At 35.3% G+C, this 25,021-nt stretch overlaps 2 protein-coding genes across 5 annotated transcripts in view; both read right to left on the minus strand.

The window, feature by feature from the left end:
- Positions 1-9,115, minus strand: part of coro (protein coronin) — a 42,576-nt gene extending 33,461 nt beyond the window's left edge. For 2 of the 4 annotated variants that reach the window (XM_085950775.1, XM_085950773.1), the window contains exons 1-2: positions 9,056-9,115; positions 8,550-8,747 (exon numbers count right to left, since the gene is read on the minus strand). In XM_085950775.1, the coding sequence (XP_085806901.1) occupies positions 8,550-8,747 (198 nt within the window). In that variant the 5' untranslated portion in view covers positions 9,056-9,115. Of the gene's footprint in view, positions 1-8,549; positions 8,748-8,950 lie in introns of all 4 variants that reach the window. The other 2 variants (XM_085950774.1, XM_085950772.1) reach the window with 1 other exon arrangement.
- Positions 9,116-15,733: 6,618 nt separating this feature from the next.
- On the minus strand, positions 15,734-24,987 carry LOC147069376 (leucine-rich repeat-containing protein 47-like). Its single transcript, XM_085950885.1, has 5 exons — positions 24,347-24,987; positions 23,172-23,633; positions 22,867-23,026; positions 19,573-19,675; positions 15,734-18,205 (listed from the first exon to the last, which is right to left on the minus strand). The coding sequence occupies exons 1-5, from the start codon at positions 24,966-24,968 to the stop codon at positions 17,921-17,923; spliced, it is 1,632 nt and encodes a 543-aa protein (XP_085807011.1). The 5' UTR covers positions 24,969-24,987; the 3' UTR covers positions 15,734-17,920.
- Between the last annotated feature and the right edge of the window lie 34 nt (positions 24,988-25,021).

The raw sequence follows: 25,021 nt of genomic DNA on the forward strand, positions 1-25,021 counted from the left end.
GTATGGGTGCCTTATCTTTTTTTACATGGTTTTGTTTTGCACTGGTAGTCTTGTATCCCCCATGCAAAAAGAGGATCGGGTGTACTAGGAATTCAATGAAGTTGACTAATGAGATATATCAATAGTGCCTATCAGTCTTTAAAAAGTTACATTAATTAAACAAATATTCTTGGAATTTAATGGAAGTAACTAATGAGATATATCAATAATAGTATAAGGGAACTCACAAATAATGGGAACTGAAATGCGGGTAAGGAGTAGCAGGTGTCCGATCTCGAGTAAGGAATAATCCGGGATAAACTTGAAACACTTGTCAAGAATACGTCATACATGCTGACAACTGCTCTCGGTTTATGCATTGACGCTTATTTAATATTGGTGTATTACACAGACTATTGCACGTACATAATGCGTGTTTCATTTTCGTAGGACACTCACACATTCAAAACCATACATCAAAATGTTGTGTATTGAATATAGCCTATCGGAATTATATTTATTATCTGTTCTGTGAATAATACCTATCAGCTTTTAAATCCATTAGTTTTTAAATTCAAATTCCATCAAGTACCTTCGGTCGATAGTATTAATATTATAAATAATTACAAGATAAAAAGGACTTTTTATATACAACGTTTTTAAATTTTCTGTTGAACCATATAAACTTGACTTGACTAGCTAAACGATCAAAAAAATTTGTACTTGACATGTCATATTGATTTCCAAAGTAACATACGTATAGATTAATAATTTAGTTGTTAGGACCCCAGACTAGCAACCAATAATGGTGTCGAAATAACTTTTCATACAAAACAGAATTAACTGAAAATGAATTCAATTCTACTTAAAGATGGCTAAAAGTATTAAAAAAATGCATTGGTATCGTGTTGTGATATATTCTAAAAGTTTAAAATGTCTAGCTAGTCGGGAAGTTAGTTAAAAATTGATTGCAAGATTTGTACCAGACAAAGATCCACCGGACAAATAAGAATACAAGCTAAGAAAAACGTTGTAAAATTAAGTCGAATAAGACGGCCCATAAGTCTGAAAAGGTTGATTGATATATTTCCTGTCTAGATGCTTTGATAATTACAATACAAAAAGAATATTGTCGGTTTCGAATACTCGACAATAGAATGAAATCTCCCAATAAAATCTCTAAAGACTGATTTGAATACCACACTAAAAATGGAAGTGCAAAACGTAAGTATTGATTTACGATTATTCATTTTCATCCTTGGCCTGCCTTAAATGCATCTCTTTGTATGGCCATAAGTATTTATACAGGGAAAAAAAACAAATATATTATACTGTACTGGGCGAGCAAGGTGTAATAACGTCTCAACGGGTAGATGACTTGAAGGCGATTGCATATTGCAATTAGAAATACAGGGAAAACATAGTAAATTTATTATTATCATGGGAAATAATAAAATTACTCATACATAACTTGAACACACCTCAGATATAATATACACAACTAGAAAAAATCATATTTGAAATGAAAATATGATGCTCGACAGAACTTTAACCCGTATAACCGATAGTATCGCACCACTGTGCATTAATTAATTATGCTACGAGCCTCCTATCTAATTGCGACAATCTAAACTAGTAAGTCTTACATGAAATGGGTATCAAATTGCGTTATATATAAAATCAATAGTCAATAATAACGCAATTTGATAAGCATTTCTTGAAGGACCTACTAGTTTAAATTGTCGCAATTAGATATCCCGTCGAGTGTTTCTCGGTGAGGTGTTTTCAAGTTATGTATGTTCAATATTATGGAATGTTAAATTGTCAAAATCTTGTAAAATTATTCGTTGAATAAAAGAAATGGTTTATTAAAATAAGTTGTTAATTAACTATTTCTTTTATTCGACGAATAATTCACAAGATTTAAGAATGCACTATTCTAATTATTGAACATACATGCTACACTATGCTACGAGGTGACATACTAATTACGACAAATTTTAACTATTGGCCTTTTCTTAATATCTGCTCATCAGCGCTCCTTTAAATCAAGCAAATTGGCAATCGGTTTTTTGTTTATTAAATCAAAGTAGGTACTGTTACATTCCCAAATGGTCCCCCATTTGGGGATGTCTCTGTGAATCTGGAGAGGCCCAAATCGATATCAAACCAACAAATAGTGTGTTGATTACGAAAATAAATATTAATAAACCGGCAACGTTGTATATGGTTGCCGGCGAAATTTTATATTGAGGAACTCCGCATTGTGTTGGTTTGCAGGCGGCCATAGTTTTTGTTTTGGCGCGGCAAACCGTGGCCGGCTACCAGACAGAAAACACTGTTTGCTCGCGCTACGCACATTTCGTCCTCCGTAAAATAAATTATATAAAATATGGTAATCTAGTATATATTAACATCAAATAAACTCATCGTTTCCATCATAATTCCGGTGTGTTAATTGACCACCTTCAAGTCCAAAAATCCAGACGAAAAACCATACTAAAAATAAAAGTGACAGCTTGCTATTCACTTTCGAAAATGGAGGGAAGTGACAGTACGTACTACTTCGATTACTAACCGACGTCACGGATTTCTCCAATAAATAAAACATTCTAGAATCGCCATCGAGTGTTGTAATACATTAAATTACTATGAACCTCTAATTACAGTCGAAATTCCTGGCTTTATAACTTTAACACACCTTTCTTGGTTTATTGATAAATATTGCAGATAATAAATATTGTAAAATTAAAGTAACAGGTGTAACAGATATTATAAACTATTGGTGATACATATTTAGATTGTTAGTGAAAATGTAGATTAGATTATGTTTTAGCTAATCTAATCTTGATATTTGTAAAAACAGATACATAAAAATATTTGGTACATGCCTTAAACAACAATTTGTAGGAAAAAAAGTTATGAAACATAAATTATCATTTTACTCCTAACAGAGAATACAGGCTCGTAGACTTTAAAAAAAACGAGGAATGGTTGTTAGCCATTCACTCAATCCATTGAGCATCTTCAGCTGCAAGCTATTTCCTATTACCCGCATCTATTAAAGCAGGCTTATAAATAGAACTACGATTTCATTTTTTTGGCGTGTTTATATAAAACTCTTTCAATATTAGTAAAAATAATTACAAGATAAAAAGAACTTTTTATATATCACGTTTTTAATTTTTCTGTTGAATCATAATATAAACTTGACAATTCTATGTAAGTATTAATAAATACTTTTTTTTGTACTTTATAGAAATACTGAATAAATATAGAATACTGAAATGTCATTTTGACATTTCATATTGATTTCCATAGTAACGCACGTATATATTAATAATTTAGTTGCTAAGACTCGATACACAAGAAAAAATGTGTACTGGACAAACAAGTTATGATATCATTCTTTCTACTTAATAATAATCATTCAATTACTGTAGCCAAAATGTTAAACCATAATAATTAGAAAGTCACTCCTTTTTAACCAAATAAACATCTCCGCATGAACAATTTCCTCTAATCTCTGTGTTCTGATAAATGATATTACACTGATGTCAAATAGTATTTCCATATTGAATTGATATCATATCACCATCTTTCTTGTGAATGTGAAATTTCAATTGTTTATACATTTTTAATGGGCAAAACTATTTCAGTGAAATATCTATGGGTGTCCCTGTTCAAATGGACTCATAGACCTGACATCCATTAAAACATTATTTATCACCTTAAATGAGCTCTAATTTTTCTATTTAATATTTTTCGAGCTCTAAGTTCTTTTAATGATTGCAATCGATAAAAAAAATCAATCCGAAATGTTTCGGTATTATGTTTACCAATCCCAGGAATCATAGGCATCGAAAAATTGTCCGGGATCCCGAGATTGGATTCCCTACTCCTGAGCATCCCAACCCTGGACCCAGCTAGGTGGAGTTATCAGTACCTGCTTAGTAATTAATATTTCTGTATTCTTTTTAAATTTGAGTGTTTTTTTACATTGCCCGTCATCACAAGTAAACCTAAACATTGAATATGGTCTCTAAATCTAAAAAAGTTACTGATCCCTGATTTATAATATAGGCCATATCTCCAGCTGCCTAGTGGCCATGGTATAATAATAATCCACAGTTTTCACGGACTGGTATGTCAAATGGTATTTACTTGAACGTAAACAATGTAGCCAATAGGATTTCAGTTTATAAATCCGGTGCCAAAAAGCGACGCAGTGCAGGTGTAGTTAATTCATAAACAACAAGATTTATTGAAGGAAGATTTTCCAAGCACATGCCAAGAATTCAATTATGAAGACATTTAAATTTCTATTAGGGCAACATTGTCACAATTCAAGAGCTTGGGTTATAATTAGAAGGATTCATACAATCTTTTTGTATTGCCCGTAAAACCTCAATAACAGGGTAATTCGGGCAAGGGTGGTATCCATTAAACCAGAGAAACATTATATAGTATTTTCCGAATATATATGTTAAAAAATTAATGAAGTTAGTTTGTTTTTAATTAAGTATATATTGTATTTACACCAATGATGACCGAGCGGTAACGTGTCGGCTTATAATGTCGTGGGTGCCGCCATAGAAACCCGGGTCTAGCAAATTCACATGTTATTTTTCAACATGTGTTTGGATCCAGAGTATGGACCATTAATAGGTTGAGCAAGTGGCTAACATCCATTTCTCATAAAAACAAAGTCCTATTGATACTATCTCCACTCTGTGTAGGCCCATATCCATATTATGATCATCTTAGGATCGAATTTGATATAATGTAATATGTATTTAACACAGTAGACTAATGAGATAAAAATGCGAAAGCCAGTTGCCATAGACCACGAATTCGACAGCAGTTTTGGTTAATGGCTTAATGATGTTAAAACGGGGAACTCGGAAATAATGGGAACTGAAATACCAAACAGCTGTGGAATAATAGGCAACCGGTCTCGAGTGTCGAAGAATATGGGATAAACTGAAATACGTGTAAAGAATACGCTTGTCCTTCGTTCTGATAACTGCTCTCGGTTTATGTGCTGACGCTCATTCAATATTGGTGTATTTGAAGGTTGCAACACACATTATTACACATTGATAATGTGTGGTGCATTTTCATAGGACACTCATATTCATTTCTTTTGTATAAAACTATTTTTTGCTTTGTTTTTTTTCCTCTACCTTGTTTTTTCTCTAACTGATTATTTGTAATTTTTATTCTAAATGTCATGTTGTGAACGTCCTGAATTAATTATTTGTTATGTACTCAATGTGTCTTTTTTAAATAAATAAATAAAACCTTGCGTCAAAATGTAGTGTATTGGGGAATAGCCTATCGGAATTCTATTTATTGAATGTGTTGTGGGTTACAACCATTCAACGCAAAAAATAAAAGCCCTTGAATGTCCTGAAATATTACCAATATTGAATGTGCGTTGTGTTTACATAAAAAAGTTGAATGCATATTATAATACAGATATAAATATTGAAAATAACATATTCTTTAACAAGTGTTTATCCCATATTTCTCTACACTTCCGCCAACCAATAACGCTTGGGAATAACTGCTATACAAACACGTTTTTGTGCGAGCATTTCTAATATTTTAATAATCCAGATTAATAGCATTGACGAAGGTGTGTCAATTCTACTTTAGTGAGGCTTAAGGCTTAACGCTAGAATGGCAAAGATAAGGAAAAAGATATAGTAATTCCTCAGACCGCACAATCGGAATTAAAAAGTTATGTTTAAACCAATATTGATCGGGCTGACGATAAGGCCACAGAATAGATTGTAGCAAACGACACAGGAAATAATAGGCAGGAAATAGGAAAACGATTATGTACACCATATGTTGTAATTAGATAAAGCTGCACTTACTTACAACAGAAAAAAATAACTATTACTTATATTATGAACATACATAATTTTGAAAACACTTCTGAGAAAATAATATATTATAACCAATAGAAAAAATCTTTTTGAAAAAACTAAGACATCCAGCAGGATCGAACCTGCATCTATCGGGTTTCATGCCCATGCACATAGACCACTATGCTATAGGGGCCATACTCAATTGTGACAAATTTTAACTAATGGCTCTTAATACTCTCTGATGAGCTTTCCCAATTGAATTACTATTGGCGATCGGCTTTTGTATTTTAAATCAATGTAGGTATTAGTTTAATTACTAACCGACGTCACGGATTACTCCAAGATTTTTTTGTTGTAACTTACTTGAACTTGCTAATAATTTTTTATAGTGCAATTTTAATAGTGTAAAATAACAGAAAGAGCTTGTCCATCTATACAGTGAAATTGATATGTAATTCCATCGTCATATTTTTACCACAGCCAAGAAAAATGTCTTCTGTATGTGAAACTAATATTTCCACAATTAATAATTAATGAAGTCATCCAAATGACCAGATTGTCTTCTAAAACCTTTCAATAAATCGTTTTCATGCTTTGTCAAAATGTTCCCCATTATTTTAAGCAACTATCTACCACAATAGTATGCACGTAATTACCTATATTCAATTTAATTAATAACTATTAACATAATGCGAATGACACCAATGCTATTTTCATTTGTTTTCTTCATCCATCATCGACTTCAAAATAATGTTTTTTTAAATTGGAACTGAGTGGAAGATCCGTGCGCATTTCTGGTATACAATTTAGGAAAATGTTAAATTATGTAGGTATCAAAAATATACGATTGCCGTTTTCATTTCTTCGATACTTATTTCAATACACACTTCTGATAATTCGTTTGACATGGCCTTTATAAACCTTATAAACGAAAAGAATCATATTATTTTGCTTTATTCATTGGATGTTTGCTACACAAAAAGAGCTCTTGAAACGTTTGACATATTTATCTAGAGCTCACACTTAAAACATAATATTATATGCAATCGGCGAAAAATTGAAAACCCTCTCGAACGAATGTGGATTAATATTTTTGTCGTTTTGAAAATAAATAATCTTATTTAAGTATATTTGGAAGGTTTCACAGGTAGAAGGTTTTCATTGTGGTCAGAACAAGTCACAGGAAACAATAATCATTGTGGTGTAACTCGATGAAACATTCATTCCATGTCAAAGATGAAATCCCAAAAGAAAAAAAGCTATTGACAAAATAATTGATAATATAAATGAATCACTAACGTGGCATTTAAGTAATTGCATGATAATTATCTATTCGAGTCAACTGAAAACTTGGTACAAGTCGGAGGTCTTTTTACTGGTTCTCCGCCACCGTTCGCTGTCTTCTGTCAGTGAGCGCAGTGTTGCCAACCGAACTATAATTATAGTACATTTTGGTTCGCGTACTTTTAAAAAAAGTATAAGTACATCAAAAATACCACAATTTTGAAAAATGGAATTAATTGAATTCGCCAGTTGTGCGAATAATCCCCATTCCTGATTTCATTGCGTTTAAAAGTTGTCTACATTGTCGATGTTTAAAGTTCCGTAAAAGGTTCGTACTTCAATCACAGCTAATCGTAATAACGTGAAGCGAGGGACGTAGTAAGTATTATCTATATAATATAAATAATATAAAATCTCAGTGTGCGATATTAGTCTATGGACGTAGTCTTGCGTTGAATACTCTAAAAAACTAACGTGACAGTTAATGACGGCGGCCAGTGTTAGCATTTTTCGGTCGTAAGAGGTGTTTTAATAAAGCAGGGCATCGGAATTTCTCGAATTCTCCGTTATGTTTATGTGACAAACAAAAAACTTACATTTTCAACACGTCCTATAATTTTTGCCGAAATACTATGTCTTGGACTGCGTACTATAATTCGATGACAAAAAGATAGCTGAATTCCAAAATGGCGACTAACAGATAAAGACGACGGAGAAGCAGTAAAAAGCACCAAGTCGGTTATCGGGAAGCCAGGCGGGAACAGCGCTAATTGTCATAGCCTATTTTGGCAAAATTTATGAATTACAGGAATGATAACCTAACCTAACCCAAGTAATTGTGCCGCAGAGGTGGCCATGAGCTTTCATATTTTTTTTAAATACAAAAACAGTTTATTTGATATAGACAATTAAGTACCTACTTATAATAAATAGCTTTTTCTGTCGGTGCATCGGCTTTTCGATCCAATAATCGAAGATTTAAAATTGATGCACCATTATCACAAACTAAGATTATATGAGTTAATATTAGGTTGGGGTAGGTTAGGTTTGGTTTGATCTAAAAAGGAAGTTGTAAAATCTCATGACCACAACTGCGGCACATTTACCCCAACCCAACCTAACAAATAATCCAGTATATCGGCTATTTTCAAAATGTGTTTGCCGCTGGCTTCCCCATAACCGACATGTACCGAAAACTTTTTTATTAAATAATATGAAGCGATAGAAATCATGGAATTGTGCAAAATTAAAATCTGAATCTTCCTTTCAGCTTGTAACCATATATTATGATAGATAGATAATAATTATCCAATTGAATGATAAAATCTTGAGGAATCATTTTTGTTATCAGTTGTGGAGATAGGGAGATCGATGGGTTTGTAAAGAGTTTTGAATTGAATTACATACCTTATTGTGCGGTAAGACGATAAAGGCACCTCCTCCGGCAGATTCTACGATGATTGCGAGAAATTTGGGATTGACAGCGCAAAATGTCGAATCCCAGGAACTTTTCGAAACTCGTATGTTATCATAACATTGTTCCCTTTTCAGCGCCTGTCCATAGACGTGGCGGAATTTTGAACTACGTACTACACGGAAAGACATCTAAAACAATTAAATTAACAATATTTAAACATTAAAATATCACTTTGGTTATACGCACAGCACTGAATTCGAAACCGCACAACTCCAATAATAGAGTATAATTTTGGAATACTCGATTCTAACCTCAAAATTGAACGCTCGCTGACCCAAATACAGCGGAATGACAGCTAAACTAACAACAGATTAAATTATGGAGTACTTACGTTTAATTATATATTATTAGGTGGCTTTTTATCATTTATAACTTATTTATCACAGACGCTAAAATAGACGGCACAGTTAGACCGGATTATTAAGAAAATACTCACTGTTTAACGATGAAAGACGCGGGCTGGAGCGAAAAACCGACCAAAGCCATATTTGGTAATGCTCGCAGGGCATTTCTTGCCGAACACTTCAGAATGCATACTTGCGTCATCTCTCGATCAAATATGAAATTATTTTTGGCGACTTTACCTAATCATAGATACCTACCTATAATGGTATATTTTATGCGAATTTAATTATAATATTAATCGATAGAATTTTTTTAAATTATATTAAAAATTTATATGTTTATTCAATATTTATATGAATTTTAATGGCATACCTGCCTACATAAATATCTTACAAGCTTTAAAAAATATTAAAATGTTTAGGTAGGTACCTACCCAATTTTATAAGTATTTTTTAACCATAGACAATTTTATTTTTCAACATATTTTTAGTACCTACTTTTAAAAATGTTTAGTTTATGTATTTCACATAATTTAAAAACGAATCATAAATACTAACCATACCGAGCACAATCTACAATTTACTTAGTTGTTTACACATCATTTTATTTATTTATTATTGACTCTATAATCGATATTGTCACCCACACGAGCAGGTTTGATGAACAAATGATTGTTAACTTCTTCACCGCGGAGCATTCAATTACTATTTAATTACCACATTTAAATAACATGCTAATTATATCTAATGGTCAACTAATGAGGTCACAAACGCTGTGCCGTCAGCGGCTGATAGAACCATTCGCTCAAGTTATCACGACCATTATCTAAACACCCATTGAAAAAACAATATACCTATCAGTTTTCCAGATGCATGATTTGAACCTCATGATCCAAGTTTCAGTAACGAACATTCTATCAATCATTTATCGTGAGTGCATTTTTGGTCATTTAATTTAAGTTTGAAATAGATCGGAACACAGCTCTATTTCGAGACATCCTCAAGACTACCGCTCTGTTTTGTGGAAAAATTAAAAATGTTACTTTGGCTTGGGAATAATTATTAAAATAATTACATACATTAATTTAAATTTTTTAATAAAGTTTAAATAGACATTTGACATGTCCATACCTCTTTCTACATGCCCTTCCTCATCAACGTTGACTGCTAGCGACTGGTATTCTCTGCAGATAGGAAAAAATTCATGCCCACACATCATGTGCAGGCGGCATGAGACGTCCCATGATTCATGTGCTTCCAGTAAAAAAAACGGGGGTCGAGCCCATGTATTCTTCACTAGCATTCAATTGAGATGTGATTTATACTGGAATTGTTGTACAGTGGCACCATGGATACAGCAAAAGTGATTGGCAGTTCAATTATTGGTATTGTTTGCTACAATGTCTGCTTCCCTGCAGCCCTCGTGGTCCAGTGCGTTGGGCACTGGGCTCTCACCCGGGGGCTCCGGGGCTCGACTCGGTGAGGTCGTATATTTATGTGGTTTTATCAAAGCCTGGATATTTATATGATTGTTTCGCGTCTACTACTGCACTACTGTTTCACTACACTACTGTTATTGGGCATCATGGCCATGTGTACATATATTACCTACATAAATACATGATATTACATATATATAATTATTACATGTAATAATAGCGCCTGTACACATGTATGGATTTACTGGCAGCAATAGTGAGTATTTTAAACTATACTGACAATAATTGTTTACATGTGAAAGTGCTGCTCTCTTCAATCTCATTCTTAGAGAGTGAGCAAGACACGATGTTGTCATTTTATGGTACTATTTCATACTACAGCACTCTCTCAGTAATCCGCAACCCCAAAAACCAGACAAGTGTCCAATTAGTGAAAGCGGCGGATTATAGTGCATACCTACATACAAAATATGGTAAAAATTAAAACAGGTAAGTATTTCTTAAAAATAGTTTTTTTGAGAAATTTGTACTAGCAAATCACGGTTTTATTTATAAGTAATCAAAATCTAGTATTTACTAAATTATACATATTTATAAACTAAGTTTATTAACTAAATATTAAACAATAAAACACAACCAGTTGTTCAGTGAGGCAGATATTCTTGAATGGCTTAGGATTCCTGGCTTTCCCTATGACCAAAAGCTTCATTTTGTGTGTCTCAGTTGCATTGGAGCACAGCATAACTGTGATGCGGCCCTTGGGCACTTTCCTCCTTGATACATTTCTTTCTTCGCAATGAACATACGTTTTATGAAGGAGATGTTTCCAAAATAAACCCGTCTCATCTACATTGTATACTTGTACGCGCGGACTAATGAATTTGACAATCGAATACCGGCGAATTATAGAGCTTGATTTTTTGCTTTCAACTACTAAAAATAACGGTGGATTATAGTAGTTGTCGGATAATCGAGCGGTGGATTACTGAGAGTGTACTGTATTTGACAACTGGTGAAAATCAGTCAACCTGAAAATTTGTTGTTTGTTTTTTTGCCAGCAGGTTTGTCACTATCCTTCTACTGCGCAGGCACAGATTGAAAAAATCCTACTGTCGCATGACAATTCAGAAGCTTCCAAACTTTTTTGATTTATGCATTTGTTACGCCAAATGTGCAAAATTGACTATTACATGAAATGGGCAAAATTTTGCCTAAATTATGAAAAATGCAAGCCCATTGCCGTATTCATGAATTAGGCAAAATATCTGCCAAGTGCGTGAATTCAGCAGTAATTTTTCTGCCTAGTTCATGCATAGGGCAACTAATCAAACTAACCGAATGTGTCAAATGTCATTGATTATATAAAAATATACCAATCAAGAACTACAATGACGTTCATGTCCATTTACTATGCCTAAAAAAAATCTAGAACTCTGACTATGTTAACGGAAGAATTTTATTAAAAGGTATTTTTGCGATTTGATTCGTGCTTGGGTAGCAATCATGCATTGGTCGATTGTTTGTTTGTGATAGTATGATTTGATAGTTTGTTGACACTTGTTAGCTAACCTCAAAATGGACATTCAGTTGAATTCAGAATTACAAAACCTAACCTAACCTAATAATAATATTATATTATGTCCAACTATAACCAATAAAACCATCCGTATTAAATTTACTTTTTCTACTGTCATGTTGACAGTTTAAGAATTCCATACCCTGGCGAATTCACGCACTCGGCAGATAATTTACCTAATTCATGAATAAGGCAACGGGCTTGACTATTACATGAATTAGTCAAAATTTTGCCCATTTCATGTAATAGTCAATTTCGCACATTCAGCGTAACACATGCAAGCTTCCAACTGCAGGAAAATACATGTTTACCCATACATTTTCTTGTTATGGCCGCAATAATACTTACTGTCAACAGTAAATCCATGCACGTGTAAACGGGGAATAATGCTAGCAACAGTAGCAATTAATACCTGAGACAACTGAGAATCACTTTTGCTATGGTGTGATTATAGAATGATTTCAGTATACCTACTGTGACACCCCCGTATGGTCCCCATTTGGGTGTGTCTTTGTGTACCTGGAGACGCCCGAATCGGTATCAAAGCCAACAAATAATAACGGCTGATTGCGAAAATAATTAAATAATGTATAATACCACTAATAAATAATATCTGACCGGCAACATTGTCCAAAAAAAACACGTATGGCAACGTCGCATTGTGCACAGCTCGCGAGTCCAACGGTTTTTTTTTGGCGCTGAGATCGCGACAAGCAGCAAAATCGCGAACGCGTACATTTTGCGCTCCGTAGAATTAAATGATAAAAAATGTAACCATATAGTATATATTAACACCAAATAAACCTCGTCGTTTCCGAAACCATTCCAGTGTGTCAATTATCTACCTCCAAATCCTAAAACGCAGACGATAAACCAGAAAACAAAACCCAAAGTGACAGTTGAGAAATCCACAGCCACCAAAATGGAGGGGAGTGATAAGTGGCGCCCAACGTGGGGCTACGCTTCTTGATTTTGATCGTCTGGAATCAAGAAGCAGGTGAAATTTCTTTCACCCGGACACACCCTGAGATTCAAACACCGGAATAGGAAACGGCGAGGAAGAAACATCCAGAGGCTTGCCTCTGGTGGCGCTCAACAAACTATAATAATAAACAGTAGAAAGAGGATGCTGCCAAAGCCAAGCCAGTGAAGAAAAGAGCAGAAACACCCGGATTGCGAAGTCATGGCTCCCGATGTACTCCCGACCAACTGCATCCGCCAGCGAACTTGGCCCACGGACGAGTGTATCGGGCAAGACCCTGGCTCCAACGAGGGAAAACGGCGTCAAATGCCCTGCATCATCAGCCGCTTGAGCCCTCTTCGTCAACAGCAGCGTGTCTGTGAGCCTTGCAATCAGCCCTGGCCCAGATGCACCATGATGAAGAGAGCTACAAAGCGGCCTTCTTCAGCTGAGCAAAGCAGCCTCCATCAGCGGAAAGCAGCCAAGCAGCATCCTCAGCCATTAGCATCATAGATTAGTCAGTTTTAAGTGTTTTGTGTTTGGAAGCGATGTATAATAAGTTATTTCAGTGCTCAAAGTGGAAAATTTTACAACCCGGAGCGGTTGTATGAGGCAGAATGGCATTCCGGTCCATTTCGGGCCCTGATATATTTTTAAAATTATTTTTATAAACTTTAAAGCCATTTTAAGTATAAAATTAAGTTTTCGCATATTATATTAGTATAATATCAGTGCAGTGCGTGTAATTCGATAGCCGCGGCAGGGCAAGCGAGCAAAAAAGGGGGTCGAGTAATGTGCCGGTATGCACTTTCGTGAGGGATCGACTGATTTTCGGACGGTCGCTGTTGGGAAGGCTGGGTGCGACGTCCTCTCTCAGCATCCGCCCGTACGGTAGGCCTGGGAGCCGCGAACCACTACGCCCACAAAGCGGCGTAGTGCTGCATCCGAAACTCTCCGTTTGCCGACGGTCCGAGGGTGTTGAGAGGGCTGGGCGCGACGCCCTCCTCTCTCAGCAGCTTTACGGTGGGCCCGGGAACCGCGAACCACTATGCTACAGTGCTGCATCCGAGTCTCTCCGGCCGCCGACGTACCGGTGGGGCTTCGATCCTTCAACGTCTAGAGACGCAACCACCCCTTATCAAGCCACCGCACTGTCCAGTTACACACGCTATCGTAATCAGCCCTTAGTTGGCCCGACCCCATTCGGGCCTTTCCAGAGAGGTGCGCTTGTGACACCCCCGTATGGTCCCCATTTGGGTGTGTCTTTGTGTACCTGGAGACGCCCGAATCGGTATCAAAGCCAACAAATAATAACGGCTGATTGCGAAAATAATTAAATAATGTATAATACCACTAATAAATAATATCTGACCGGCAACATTGTCCAAAAAAAACACGTATGGCAACGTCGCATTGTGCACAGCTCGCGAGTCCAACGGTTTTTTTTTGGCGCTGAGATCGCGACAAGCAGCAAAATCGCGAACGCGTACATTTTGCGCTCCGTAGAATTAAATGATAAAAAATGTAACCATATAGTATATATTAACACCAAATAAACCTCGTCGTTTCCGAAACCATTCCAGTGTGTCAATTATCTACCTCCAAATCCTAAAACGCAGACGATAAACCAGAAAACAAAACCCAAAGTGACAGTTGAGAAATCCACAGCCACCAAAATGGAGGGGAGTGATACTACACTGTAAATGAAATGGTTGAAAATCAAATTTTAAAAGTAAAACACGAGTTATTAAGAATATAATTTTATTATGAAATAAAATGGAAACATATACAAAAATACAAATGTAACCAAATTGCTTTTCTTTGTACAATCATGAGTCCTTAATTGTAGCAATTGGGCAGTTTTATTGAATTATTTATTTATCGTAAGTTGAAGCAATAAATTAATAAAAATAATAATTATTATTAAAAAATCAAAATATAAGTGATAATATTTCATCATGGCATTTAACAGACAGAACTGGAATATACTGGGTAGTTTCAAATGCTGTTAAATAATTTTTGTATCTGCACAGAATTTCACTAATTCACAAGCTTATTTAAAAAAATTATTACTGCTCACTTTGATATTGAGGAAAAATAATAAATGACTCGTTTTCACCACAAACAATACTTGATAATACAAATTGGAGCATTTTCTTTTTATAAAAAAAAATAGAGTTTACAGCCAATAGTGGATTTTATTTTTATAAATTCTTGAATAATGCAACAACCACAAGTAAAACAAGATATGGTAAATTAACCCTAGAATTAAAATTAATTATCTCACTGTCACGATTTGAATTGAATTATAAAAAAAATGAATTCTTACTTCCAATAATCTATTGGTAAATACATAATATGAAAAAAAAAAAAGTGAAAAACAATCTTTCTTTAAATGGGTGTCTAAAATTAAAAGAACTTCAATTTAAATACATAATCAACAAATAAATTAAAACAGAAAAGAAAAAATCATATCTCTGATGACATTAAACCAATGACATTATTAATGGACGACGCACTCAATACAGTAGTTAGTAAGTAAATTCGCGCATCCGCATGTATAGGTAGACGTCACGCAATTTCTAGCAATATGACCTTTATTGTAATGGCGTTAGAGCAGTGTTTCTAATGTCAATGTTCATTTGAGCGAACCCGTTCGAACCGAACCATTCGGCAGACCCAACAAAAACATCAGGAATTTATAGCAATATCACCTTTATTGTAATGGCGTTAGAACAGATTATGCCATTTGGCAGACCCGGCAATAAAGTGAGTGTCATTTTTTTTTCCAGATGATTCGTTCATATCATTATCATTGCATTAAACGGATTAATTATTATGGAAGCGACATCAAAACATTGATAGACTGATCAAGTATGAATGCTATCATTTCAAGTGAATAATAGAGAATGAATAAAATTAATTACACACCAAATTCCAATTTCAAAATGTGTTTTGCTGAAAAAAATTAGTGTCTATGGAATGGGATAGCATTTCAATTGTTTTAAAATACAACAGATGTCAAATTACAAAATTTATACATGTCAAAAATCTGGACACAATATTACATATTTGACGCTTTTATGACAATCTGTCACAGAGCACAATAAGTATATTATAATAAGTGTTTCCAGTTAGTAAGGGCACAACAGTCCGCCAAGAAAGTTTAAATGAAATTATTGCCAATCAACAATCAATCTCAGTATCACAATATTCTATGAAAGTATCATGTTTTTATATCACAAAATATTATATTTTCAAAGTACTGGTTCGAAATTAAAAATAATCTTAATTAATGAAAATTAAATTATTAATCAAAATCACTAAATAACGATTCATTTTAACAAGGTTTTGCACAAACAAATTATCACTCAATCGTACACTAGTAACTAATAAGACTTTGGTATTAAATCATGATTGAAAAAGATCATGGAAGACATCCACAATTAATTTAATATAAAGATTGATGTGGTAGGCAATTATTGATTATATTTAATAACAATACAAAAATACCAAAGCCTCTTGACAAGAGGTTTGTTTCAACAAATGTTGTGGATGGTTTGCAGATCATTTGGTTTCGCCTGTGTTTACATCAACAGCGGATTGGGTTCTGTTCCCGCAAGCCCAAAAACTAACCAAACAGCTTGAATTGCTTTCACATGATATTTTTGTGCTATGAAATTTATTTTCCAGAGCCTGCACTGAGAAAAAAAATATTTTTTTATAGAACGAATTATTCATTATTTAAAATATTTAAATGAATAATCGCAAAAAAACGAAAGCAGTTTGTCATACATTGTACATACAATATAATACCCATCAAATTTTGATTACAGCTACCATTTTTCGATGCGCAAAGTACAAAATATTGATAAATTGCTCAGCTGACCCAAAAGCGATCTTCGACAATGGTACTCAAACCGAGTGAGTCAAAAACAAAGTCTATCGCAGACAATAAATGTCAATCGACAGAGATATGTATGACAAGATTGCTTGCAGAATTGAAATGGCATGAACCGCACTTGGGCGTCTGAATGGTATCTTCAAAACTGAAGTCTTCTAATTGTGCCTGGAGCGTAATGAGTGTGCTACCAACGCTTACGTATGCATGTCAAACACGGACCCTTAATGTAATCAGAATAGCAAAATTACAAGTAGCCCAACGTTGCATGGAAAGGTGTTGGTAATAACACGGAGATCACAAAAAAACAAATGGATAAGGCGGCAGACAAGAACTATGTGATGTAACACAAAAATAATAGGAAATGCATTACCTTCTGACGGTGGTTGTAAGTAGGTACGATTGTTGAGTCTGAAGCACATTTATAAATAGGCATTAATGTTTCTCAAGTAAACGCAAAGCAAATTCAATATTGGTAATATTTGACGACATGGGCTAAGGCGGCTCTGTATTTCTTGCGTTTAATGGCTTTCCCCTCATTGAATCATACACCAACACAGTCATCCAAAGTCATGGTATATATGGCAACTGACTTTCGCATTTTTATTTTATTAATCACCTGTTCTGTGGTGTAAATGGCTACCCTAAAGACGCCCTAAAACCCGCTGGATCGACGAACTCATTAAGTTCAACAGATGTACAGAGGACGGAGAAGGATGGAAGAAACTAGGGGAGGCTTTCATCCAGCAGTGGATCGACCCCGGCTGATGATGATTACAAAATATTGATATTCCTATGGCTACCAATTCAACTGCAATAAAAACGTTTTAGAATCGCTGTAATGCAAAAATTTTATATGAATCTCTATTATATTCCAAAGTCTTTGTCCAAGTTGGTACATATTCGCTAAAACATCAGCAAATTTACTGTTTTGGAATATCAAGGCAACCGCACAAAAAATGTCAAACCAGCACAAGTCAATTTGTTATTTGAGTGAAGAAACAAACCTAGATTAAAAATAAATAAATGATACATAATTATTTTGCTGCAGATTATAATGGTAAAAAGAAAATTAACACTTTACGATCTGAATATCTTCAGATCAGTCCTGTCACCCTCGTAAAACAGGTCAACCTTGGACGGGTACACGACCCGGACATTGCCCTCGAGGTCGACGATTTTCATTTGCTTCACGTGGAGTTTGTAATAGGTCGGCTTGGCGGCTGGATCTGCATCAGCATCAGACATTCCGCCGATTCCCATGGTTAGCACTTCCAGCAGGAAGGCGTCCAGGACTTTGCGGGCAACTCCTTGCGACGCTGCCGATGTTACTTCGACCAGCATAGATTTGGACTCATGAGACATCTAAATAGAGAGATCAATTTTTTTAAATTTTATTAAGTTACAACCTTTACAACTACAAATTTGTTTTTCCCAAAGTTATCAGCAATAATTAGAACACAAAATTAATGCAGTGAGTCAAAAACGGAGTTTCCGCCTATAAGCCAGGAAAGAGTGAGCTCCTCACTGAATACCTGTATTACAATTACTTAATCAGCATTTTTGTTTAATATACTGTAAATCCGAAAAAACCCTAGAAATTTTCAATTGCTGCTCGCATACAGTGAATTTACGATCTATTGTTCTTGAAGGGACCTGATGAACCAGATGTTAATGTGAGAAAACAATGAATGCTCCATAAGGGATAAAATAAAAATTCTTAATTAAAATTAGAATTTGGTTTAGAGTGGATACAGTCAGACTCCACAGGAGCACGACATATCAATCAATATTATACTGTTTACAACACGGAAATATGGGGATGACTGCGGTTGACGATATAAGGAGTCAGGTGACGAATTTTCTAGTGGGGGGAGGAAGAACCGGTTTATTCACAGTAAAGTTATTCTGCATGAAAACAATCAATCCAAGAATAAATAAAATTTTAAACCATCAGTGGGGAAATTGTTGATGAATAGAGGAATTATCAATGCGATTTTGAATGAACATTTTTCAGTATCTGACCAGGTGAATGATGCATGTGGGATAACGATAAATCAGGGAACAATTTGTAGATTGAAAATTCGCTGTATAACAAAAGTCCCTTGGCGAGTGAATTACATATTTCACAACAAAATTAGGCCTCCAGTATATCTATAACTGTAAATAATATTACGTTGATTGATTTACGATATAGCAGGTATGGCCAATATGTCTATCGTCGAGCTAATATTTGGTCGATCATGGCTGTATTCGTAATTTAACAGCTCAACTGCAGGAACTATAATAACTGTTATAAGGATTATTTGATTTCAGATTTGCAAGTCAAATGACAGCATTCCCCCAACTCATATGAGGAAAGATCAACGGAAAACAGAAGAAAACACCGCATTTTGTGGCTTAAAAACCTCCATGATTGTTTCAGGTACCAATTGATAAAGTACAATCGCACTGATGTTCGCCGACATCCGATAGCGGATCGCACAAGAATGAAGATTTAAACTCACAAAACTTTGTTTAATTGGACCCAAAGTTTATACAAATTAAAAAAAGCAAGAATGTGTTAGATATTTTTTAAGTGAATAAACTTTTCATGTTTTCTTCCGCTGAGAATGGTACACTTTCATCACGGAATGTGAACCAACTAAGAATTATCCAATCCCAAATCTGAATTGTCAGTTATTAATGATAGATAGTAATGATCGTAGGTGAAATACGAAGAGTTTACATACCTTCGTTAATTCGCTATTTGTGATGGGAGGGAAACTGATTACATTTCCAAGGCTATCTTCTAAGCATGGGTACAATGGTTTTCCTTCAAGAAGGTACAAATATCTGTAAAGAAAGAAGAAAATGTAATTCACAAAATATATATAAAATGACAATTTCATTCATTCAAATTACACAGGCAGAGTAGATAACTCCCACAAACTCCGTCATTCAAGTTGTGATTGTATTATGCTGCACGTCGCGTACTATCACGTGATGTCCTGTAGCAAATTTTGAACCTTTAAACGAACATTGTCAGTGAGAAAAATCTGCCGAAATTACCAGAACAGCAATGAGGTCACCCCACTTTGTACCTCATTGCATCGACACCTGCATGACTCAATGAACGTTTTTAAAGTTCTGATCATATTGAGGTGCATGTCGCCTACTATCACATGACGTCATAGTAAGCTGCCGCTACGGGAAAAAAGTGTGTAATGTCATTTTTCATGGTGTTTAAAATGTTATCAGACTGATGCTTCCATCTCGTAGCATATTTTGAACCTTTAAACGAATATTGTCAGTGAGAAAAATCTGCCGAAATCACCAGAACAATGAGGTCACCTCACGTTGTACTGCACTGCATCGACACCTGCATGACTCAATGAACGTTTTTTATCATTTTCTACATGCCTACACATTTTCAGTATCATGTCAAAATCGCATGTTTTTGTTTTTAGCGGTTGGCACTATACCTATATTTTATTTAAGAATGTTGTCTATTATCTATGGTCTGCAGGTTGGGTTGGGTATTATCTATGGATGTAATAACGCAAGTAATTTTAACGTACGCACACATAGAAACGGTTCAAATTAATTTAAAATAGCAAGAATAATGAATAATAATTCAAAATACTAACACATTAGAGTTGGCACTCCCCATCATTAAATTTACAGAGACGGTGATCGTTCAAAATATTCTGCAAAATGACGAAACCATAGACAAAATTTTTCGCCGTGGCAGTGTGACATGCATCTCAACATAATCACAACTTTAGAATCTCTTTGTTGAGCCGTGGACGAAATAGAAATATTCCAACTCCGACTCGACGAATGGGGTGATGTTTTTGATGGATGGACTGGTTTTAAACACATGATGTTGACATTCAATTTTACAACAAAGGATCTTAAGTGCTAACAGGTAATATTATAATGGTTTCTATAAAAGGTCAATCCTAATACTATGGTCGCTATCGCTGACAATACAGGCGGACCTCGACTTACGAACGTTCGACTTTCGCACAATTCGCTATTTCGCACATTTCAAAAAAAAAATCGTTTTTTTAAAACGTCGCGCTGGCCGTGGGGTTAAGATATCCCCTTCTCGCTCGCTCACAAGCAAGTGCATTTCTTGCGTCACTTGCATCCTGCTCACACCCGTCACTTTGCTTGTGAGCTAGCTAGGATAGGTTTAGTCTTGCGCAGGAGCGCGTGCAGGCGTTGTCGTGTTGTGCGTTTTGCTAATTTTCTTCATTTGAAATATTTCACCCTAAAAATTTATAAACATGAGTGAGAAACGAAAAAACTGCAGTGTTGATACGAACAAAAAGAAATCAAGGACATATAAACTTCACATGACGTTCTGATTGCGGTGAATCTTTTGCTTCAATCGGACGTTCGTATGATACAAATAGGTCTACTACGATATGTTCAATTTTGAAAAATAAAAATGAACTTAAGGAATACGTTCAAAATTGTGGAAATATATTATCTTTAAAGGTTGTTTCCAAAAGACACGGCATAGTTATGGATGGAATGGAAAAATATTTGTCATCATGGATCGACGACCAACATCAAAAAGATGTCCCTCTGAATATTTCAATTATTCAAGCGAAGGCTCTTAGTTTGTACGAAGATTGGAAGGCTAGAAAAAGAAGGTTCTAACACGATTTTTCAAGCAAGTAACGGTTGGTTTATATTAAATTCACTGGAGAATCGGCTGATGCGGATAAAGATGCTGCAAAAGAATTTATTTCCTCACTATCCAAAATTATTGAACATGGAGAATATTCCTCTAGCCAAATATTTAATGTAGATGACACAGGTTTATTTTGGAAAAAATGCCTAGTCGTACATTCTTATCTAAGGAAGAATCAGTTGCCCCTGGGCATAAACCATCTAAAAACCGATTGACATTGCTTATTGGTGGAAACTTGGCTGGTGATTTAAAATTGATGCCAATGTTAATTTATCAACCAGAAAATCCCAGAGCATTGAAAGGGAAGGATAAAGAATTGCTTCCAGTAATCAAATAAAAAAGCCTGGGTTTACTGCGTTAATATTAAAAGATTGGTTCACTTTACATTTCGTGCTAGCAGTTAAGCAATATTGTAAAGTTAATGATTTACCATTTAAAATAAGAAAAAGAAGAGTGGCAAACAGTTAACTCTTGATAACTTTTTAATGGAAACACCCGCATACCCCACTTAAACATGTCTCTTAAACATCTTATATTTACTTGATAAATACATATTTCAAAATACACACAATTTAATTTTTTTTTACTTCCCTCTACTTTCGAACATTCAACATTCGCACATCTTTTCAGGAACCAATTATGTGCGAAAGTCGAGGTCCTCCTGTATTCAAATTATTCAGGTTGAATCGGGTTCTATGAGTTGACCGCCTTAACGATCTTTCTTATGTCATTTACAATGTGTTACATTTATATTTATAGCAATTGCGGGAAATTGATATTTTTCAGAAGTATTTGTAAGTAAGTTTGAAAGCCAGTCGTGTACCCTGCTCAACCCAGAAACCATGTAACACGACATTTTAGTTTGGATAATCAAGCTCCACTGCAATGGGTAAGGATGGAGGTAGGCTGTGGAGATCCGACAAAGTAATGCACACTTTGTCAGTCATACTTATTTACTTTCATTGAACTAATACAAATAAATTCCAGATGGTGGTTAGTTTTAAAAAAAATCAATTAAACCCTGCCTAGAGGCAATCATAATGTACATAAGATGGTTTAGGCAGGGTTTAATCGAATTTTAAAAACCTTCTGCAATTTGTATTCTTAGTTCAATGAAAACAAATAAGTATGACTGACAAAGTTTAGTATGCTCCATTTACATCGGATCTCCACAGCCTACCTCCATCCTTCGCCACTGCTCTACTGTATAATGAAATATTCACGCTATATTAGAGCTATAAAACGAACCCAAAATCCAATCTCATGCTATACATTTCAAGCTAGTGGCCGAAGATAAATCTTCATATCAAGGCCAGAAAATGGCCAACCAAAAACATACTTGTGTATTCCTGAATAAACGTTTCTCTTCTTCTCTTTCCTAAGGTTCTCGGCTTCCTGCTGCAGCTGAGCAAATAACTGCTGCCCTGAGTATTTCTTATTCCTTGTAAGCGGCTGGATCCCAATCTTTTGCGGTAAACGAGCTGTGTAGAGCAGATCACCTAGAAATTACCATCACATTACTTTACTTGAGACTCATTGATTTAAGTTTTATAATTTTTTGTTTGAATCTTAGTGCACAATTCCAATGATAGAAGTAATGCTTTCACCGAACGCCACTGTTATCTAGATAGATTGTGTTCTCACCTGGAGGTAGTTTGGCGAGGTCATGCGTGGCGATGGTCGCCGCATTTCTCTTTTCGCAGATGGAATCGTGCAACTTTGTCTGCATCTGAATAAACTTCTTAAAGGTATCCTCCGTGAATGTCAACCCGTCAACAATGCAGCATACAATGTGTTGCCTAACGGACTTCACATCGTCGGTGATCTTCACGTTGAGAGTGTCGTCGCCGAAGTGAAGCACGTGCATTTTGTGGCACAGGTTCTCGACGGCGTCCTCTTTGGACTCCGCCGCGTCGTTTGTCTCATTCTTTTTGTTTTGTTGTCCCTTCTTGCTTTTCTTGCCGCCTTTTCCTGGCGCGGCAGAGTCTACAGCGCCCGCCTTGGGACAGTTTTGGCGGACGTAGTCGACGATCTGTTTCGTTCGGCATTGATCAACTAGTTTGAACAGGCGATTGTCAGAGAGAGTATTTCCTTTTAGGTTTATATCTGCAATAATAAAAAAGTCAATTAGATTATTTTTTAACATGATAACCATCAAAAATGTCATAAGTAAAGAAATAAAACGGAGACTCGCATTCTTGATGGTCGTACAAATATTCTGATGTACAAGACGTTGATCCGACCAACACTGACCTACAGGTAGTAGTGTTGGACTTTTACCAAATCCGATGAGTGTGCGCTCGATACATCATTATCACACAATAAGGTTACGTTAGGTATGGTGTAAAAAGAAAGTTATAAAAAGTCAAGCGGTTATCTGCGGCACCATTACCTTATTTTTAATGAAACTAGACAAGTAGTTTTGAAAAAGCTCAGAAACATACATATTAGAAAAATCATAGAAAAAAATTCATCGAATAGGACTTGTTGGGTTGTATTAGATGTTTTAGTATATTTTTATGATTCATTTTTTGACATTTCACTCTAAAATCAAACAAATTTAAGTTTATTGTGAATAGTAACACATCTATGATGCTATGGAGCAAGGTAAAAATACAATTATTGTTTTTATAGTTGAAGTCTTGGGACCAAAAACCCAACACAAAGTTGCGATCACGTTAAGATCACTGTAATACGAAAATAAGTAGGTTGGGTTAGGTTAATGGTTTCAAACCTGATACCATTGCAATGTGGATTATCATAATGCATAATAAAATAAATCAAATTCATAGTATAGGAATATATATAATATAATATACCTTTAAGTTTAGGAATTTCTGAGACTTCTTGAGGAATAACTTTAAGTTCATTGAAACTAATATCGAAATTTTTCAACACAGGCAAGACATTAATGGCACCCGGTATTTCGGTGATTTTATTTCCATTAATTTTAATGTCTGCCAAATGCGCATTATCCGCGTAACAAACGTCAGGGAACGCCGTCAGTTCGTTATTCGACAAATCCAGGGAAATCAAACAGGGCAACTTGCTAATGGACGGAAAACTTGTCAGTTTATTGTTACTGAAGTTTATACTAGTCAACTGTGGCAGATTATTCAGACCATCTGGTAGAGACTCTAAACGGTTTCTTGAAAAATCTAACACTTTAAGTTCTCGGAGTTTGTATATGTTGACGTTGAACTTGTCTATTTCGTTGGCGAACAGCAAAAGCGACCGCAAGTTGACCAGCCGATGGATGTCGTCCTGCACTTCTTTCAGGCACGTTTCGCTGATGGTGAGCAGGTTTATGCTCTGTAACGCGAATATGTGGCGGTCCAGCCCCGATTTTGATATTCTGTCGGATATTATCGCGCCGGATAGCTTAATTTCGTGGCGTTTATCTGCCGCAGCAGCGGAAATTTCGGGCCACGCTGACGACATTTCAAATTTTGACAGTAATAATTTTTTGTCTTTGGTTTGATCGAATTGTGTAG

Source organism: Rhyacophila brunnea, unplaced genomic scaffold (genome assembly GCF_057557595.1).
Source record: "Rhyacophila brunnea isolate RB1 unplaced genomic scaffold, BYU_Rbru_1.0 scaffold_23, whole genome shotgun sequence".
NCBI lineage: Eukaryota > Metazoa > Arthropoda > Insecta > Trichoptera > Rhyacophilidae > Rhyacophila > Rhyacophila brunnea.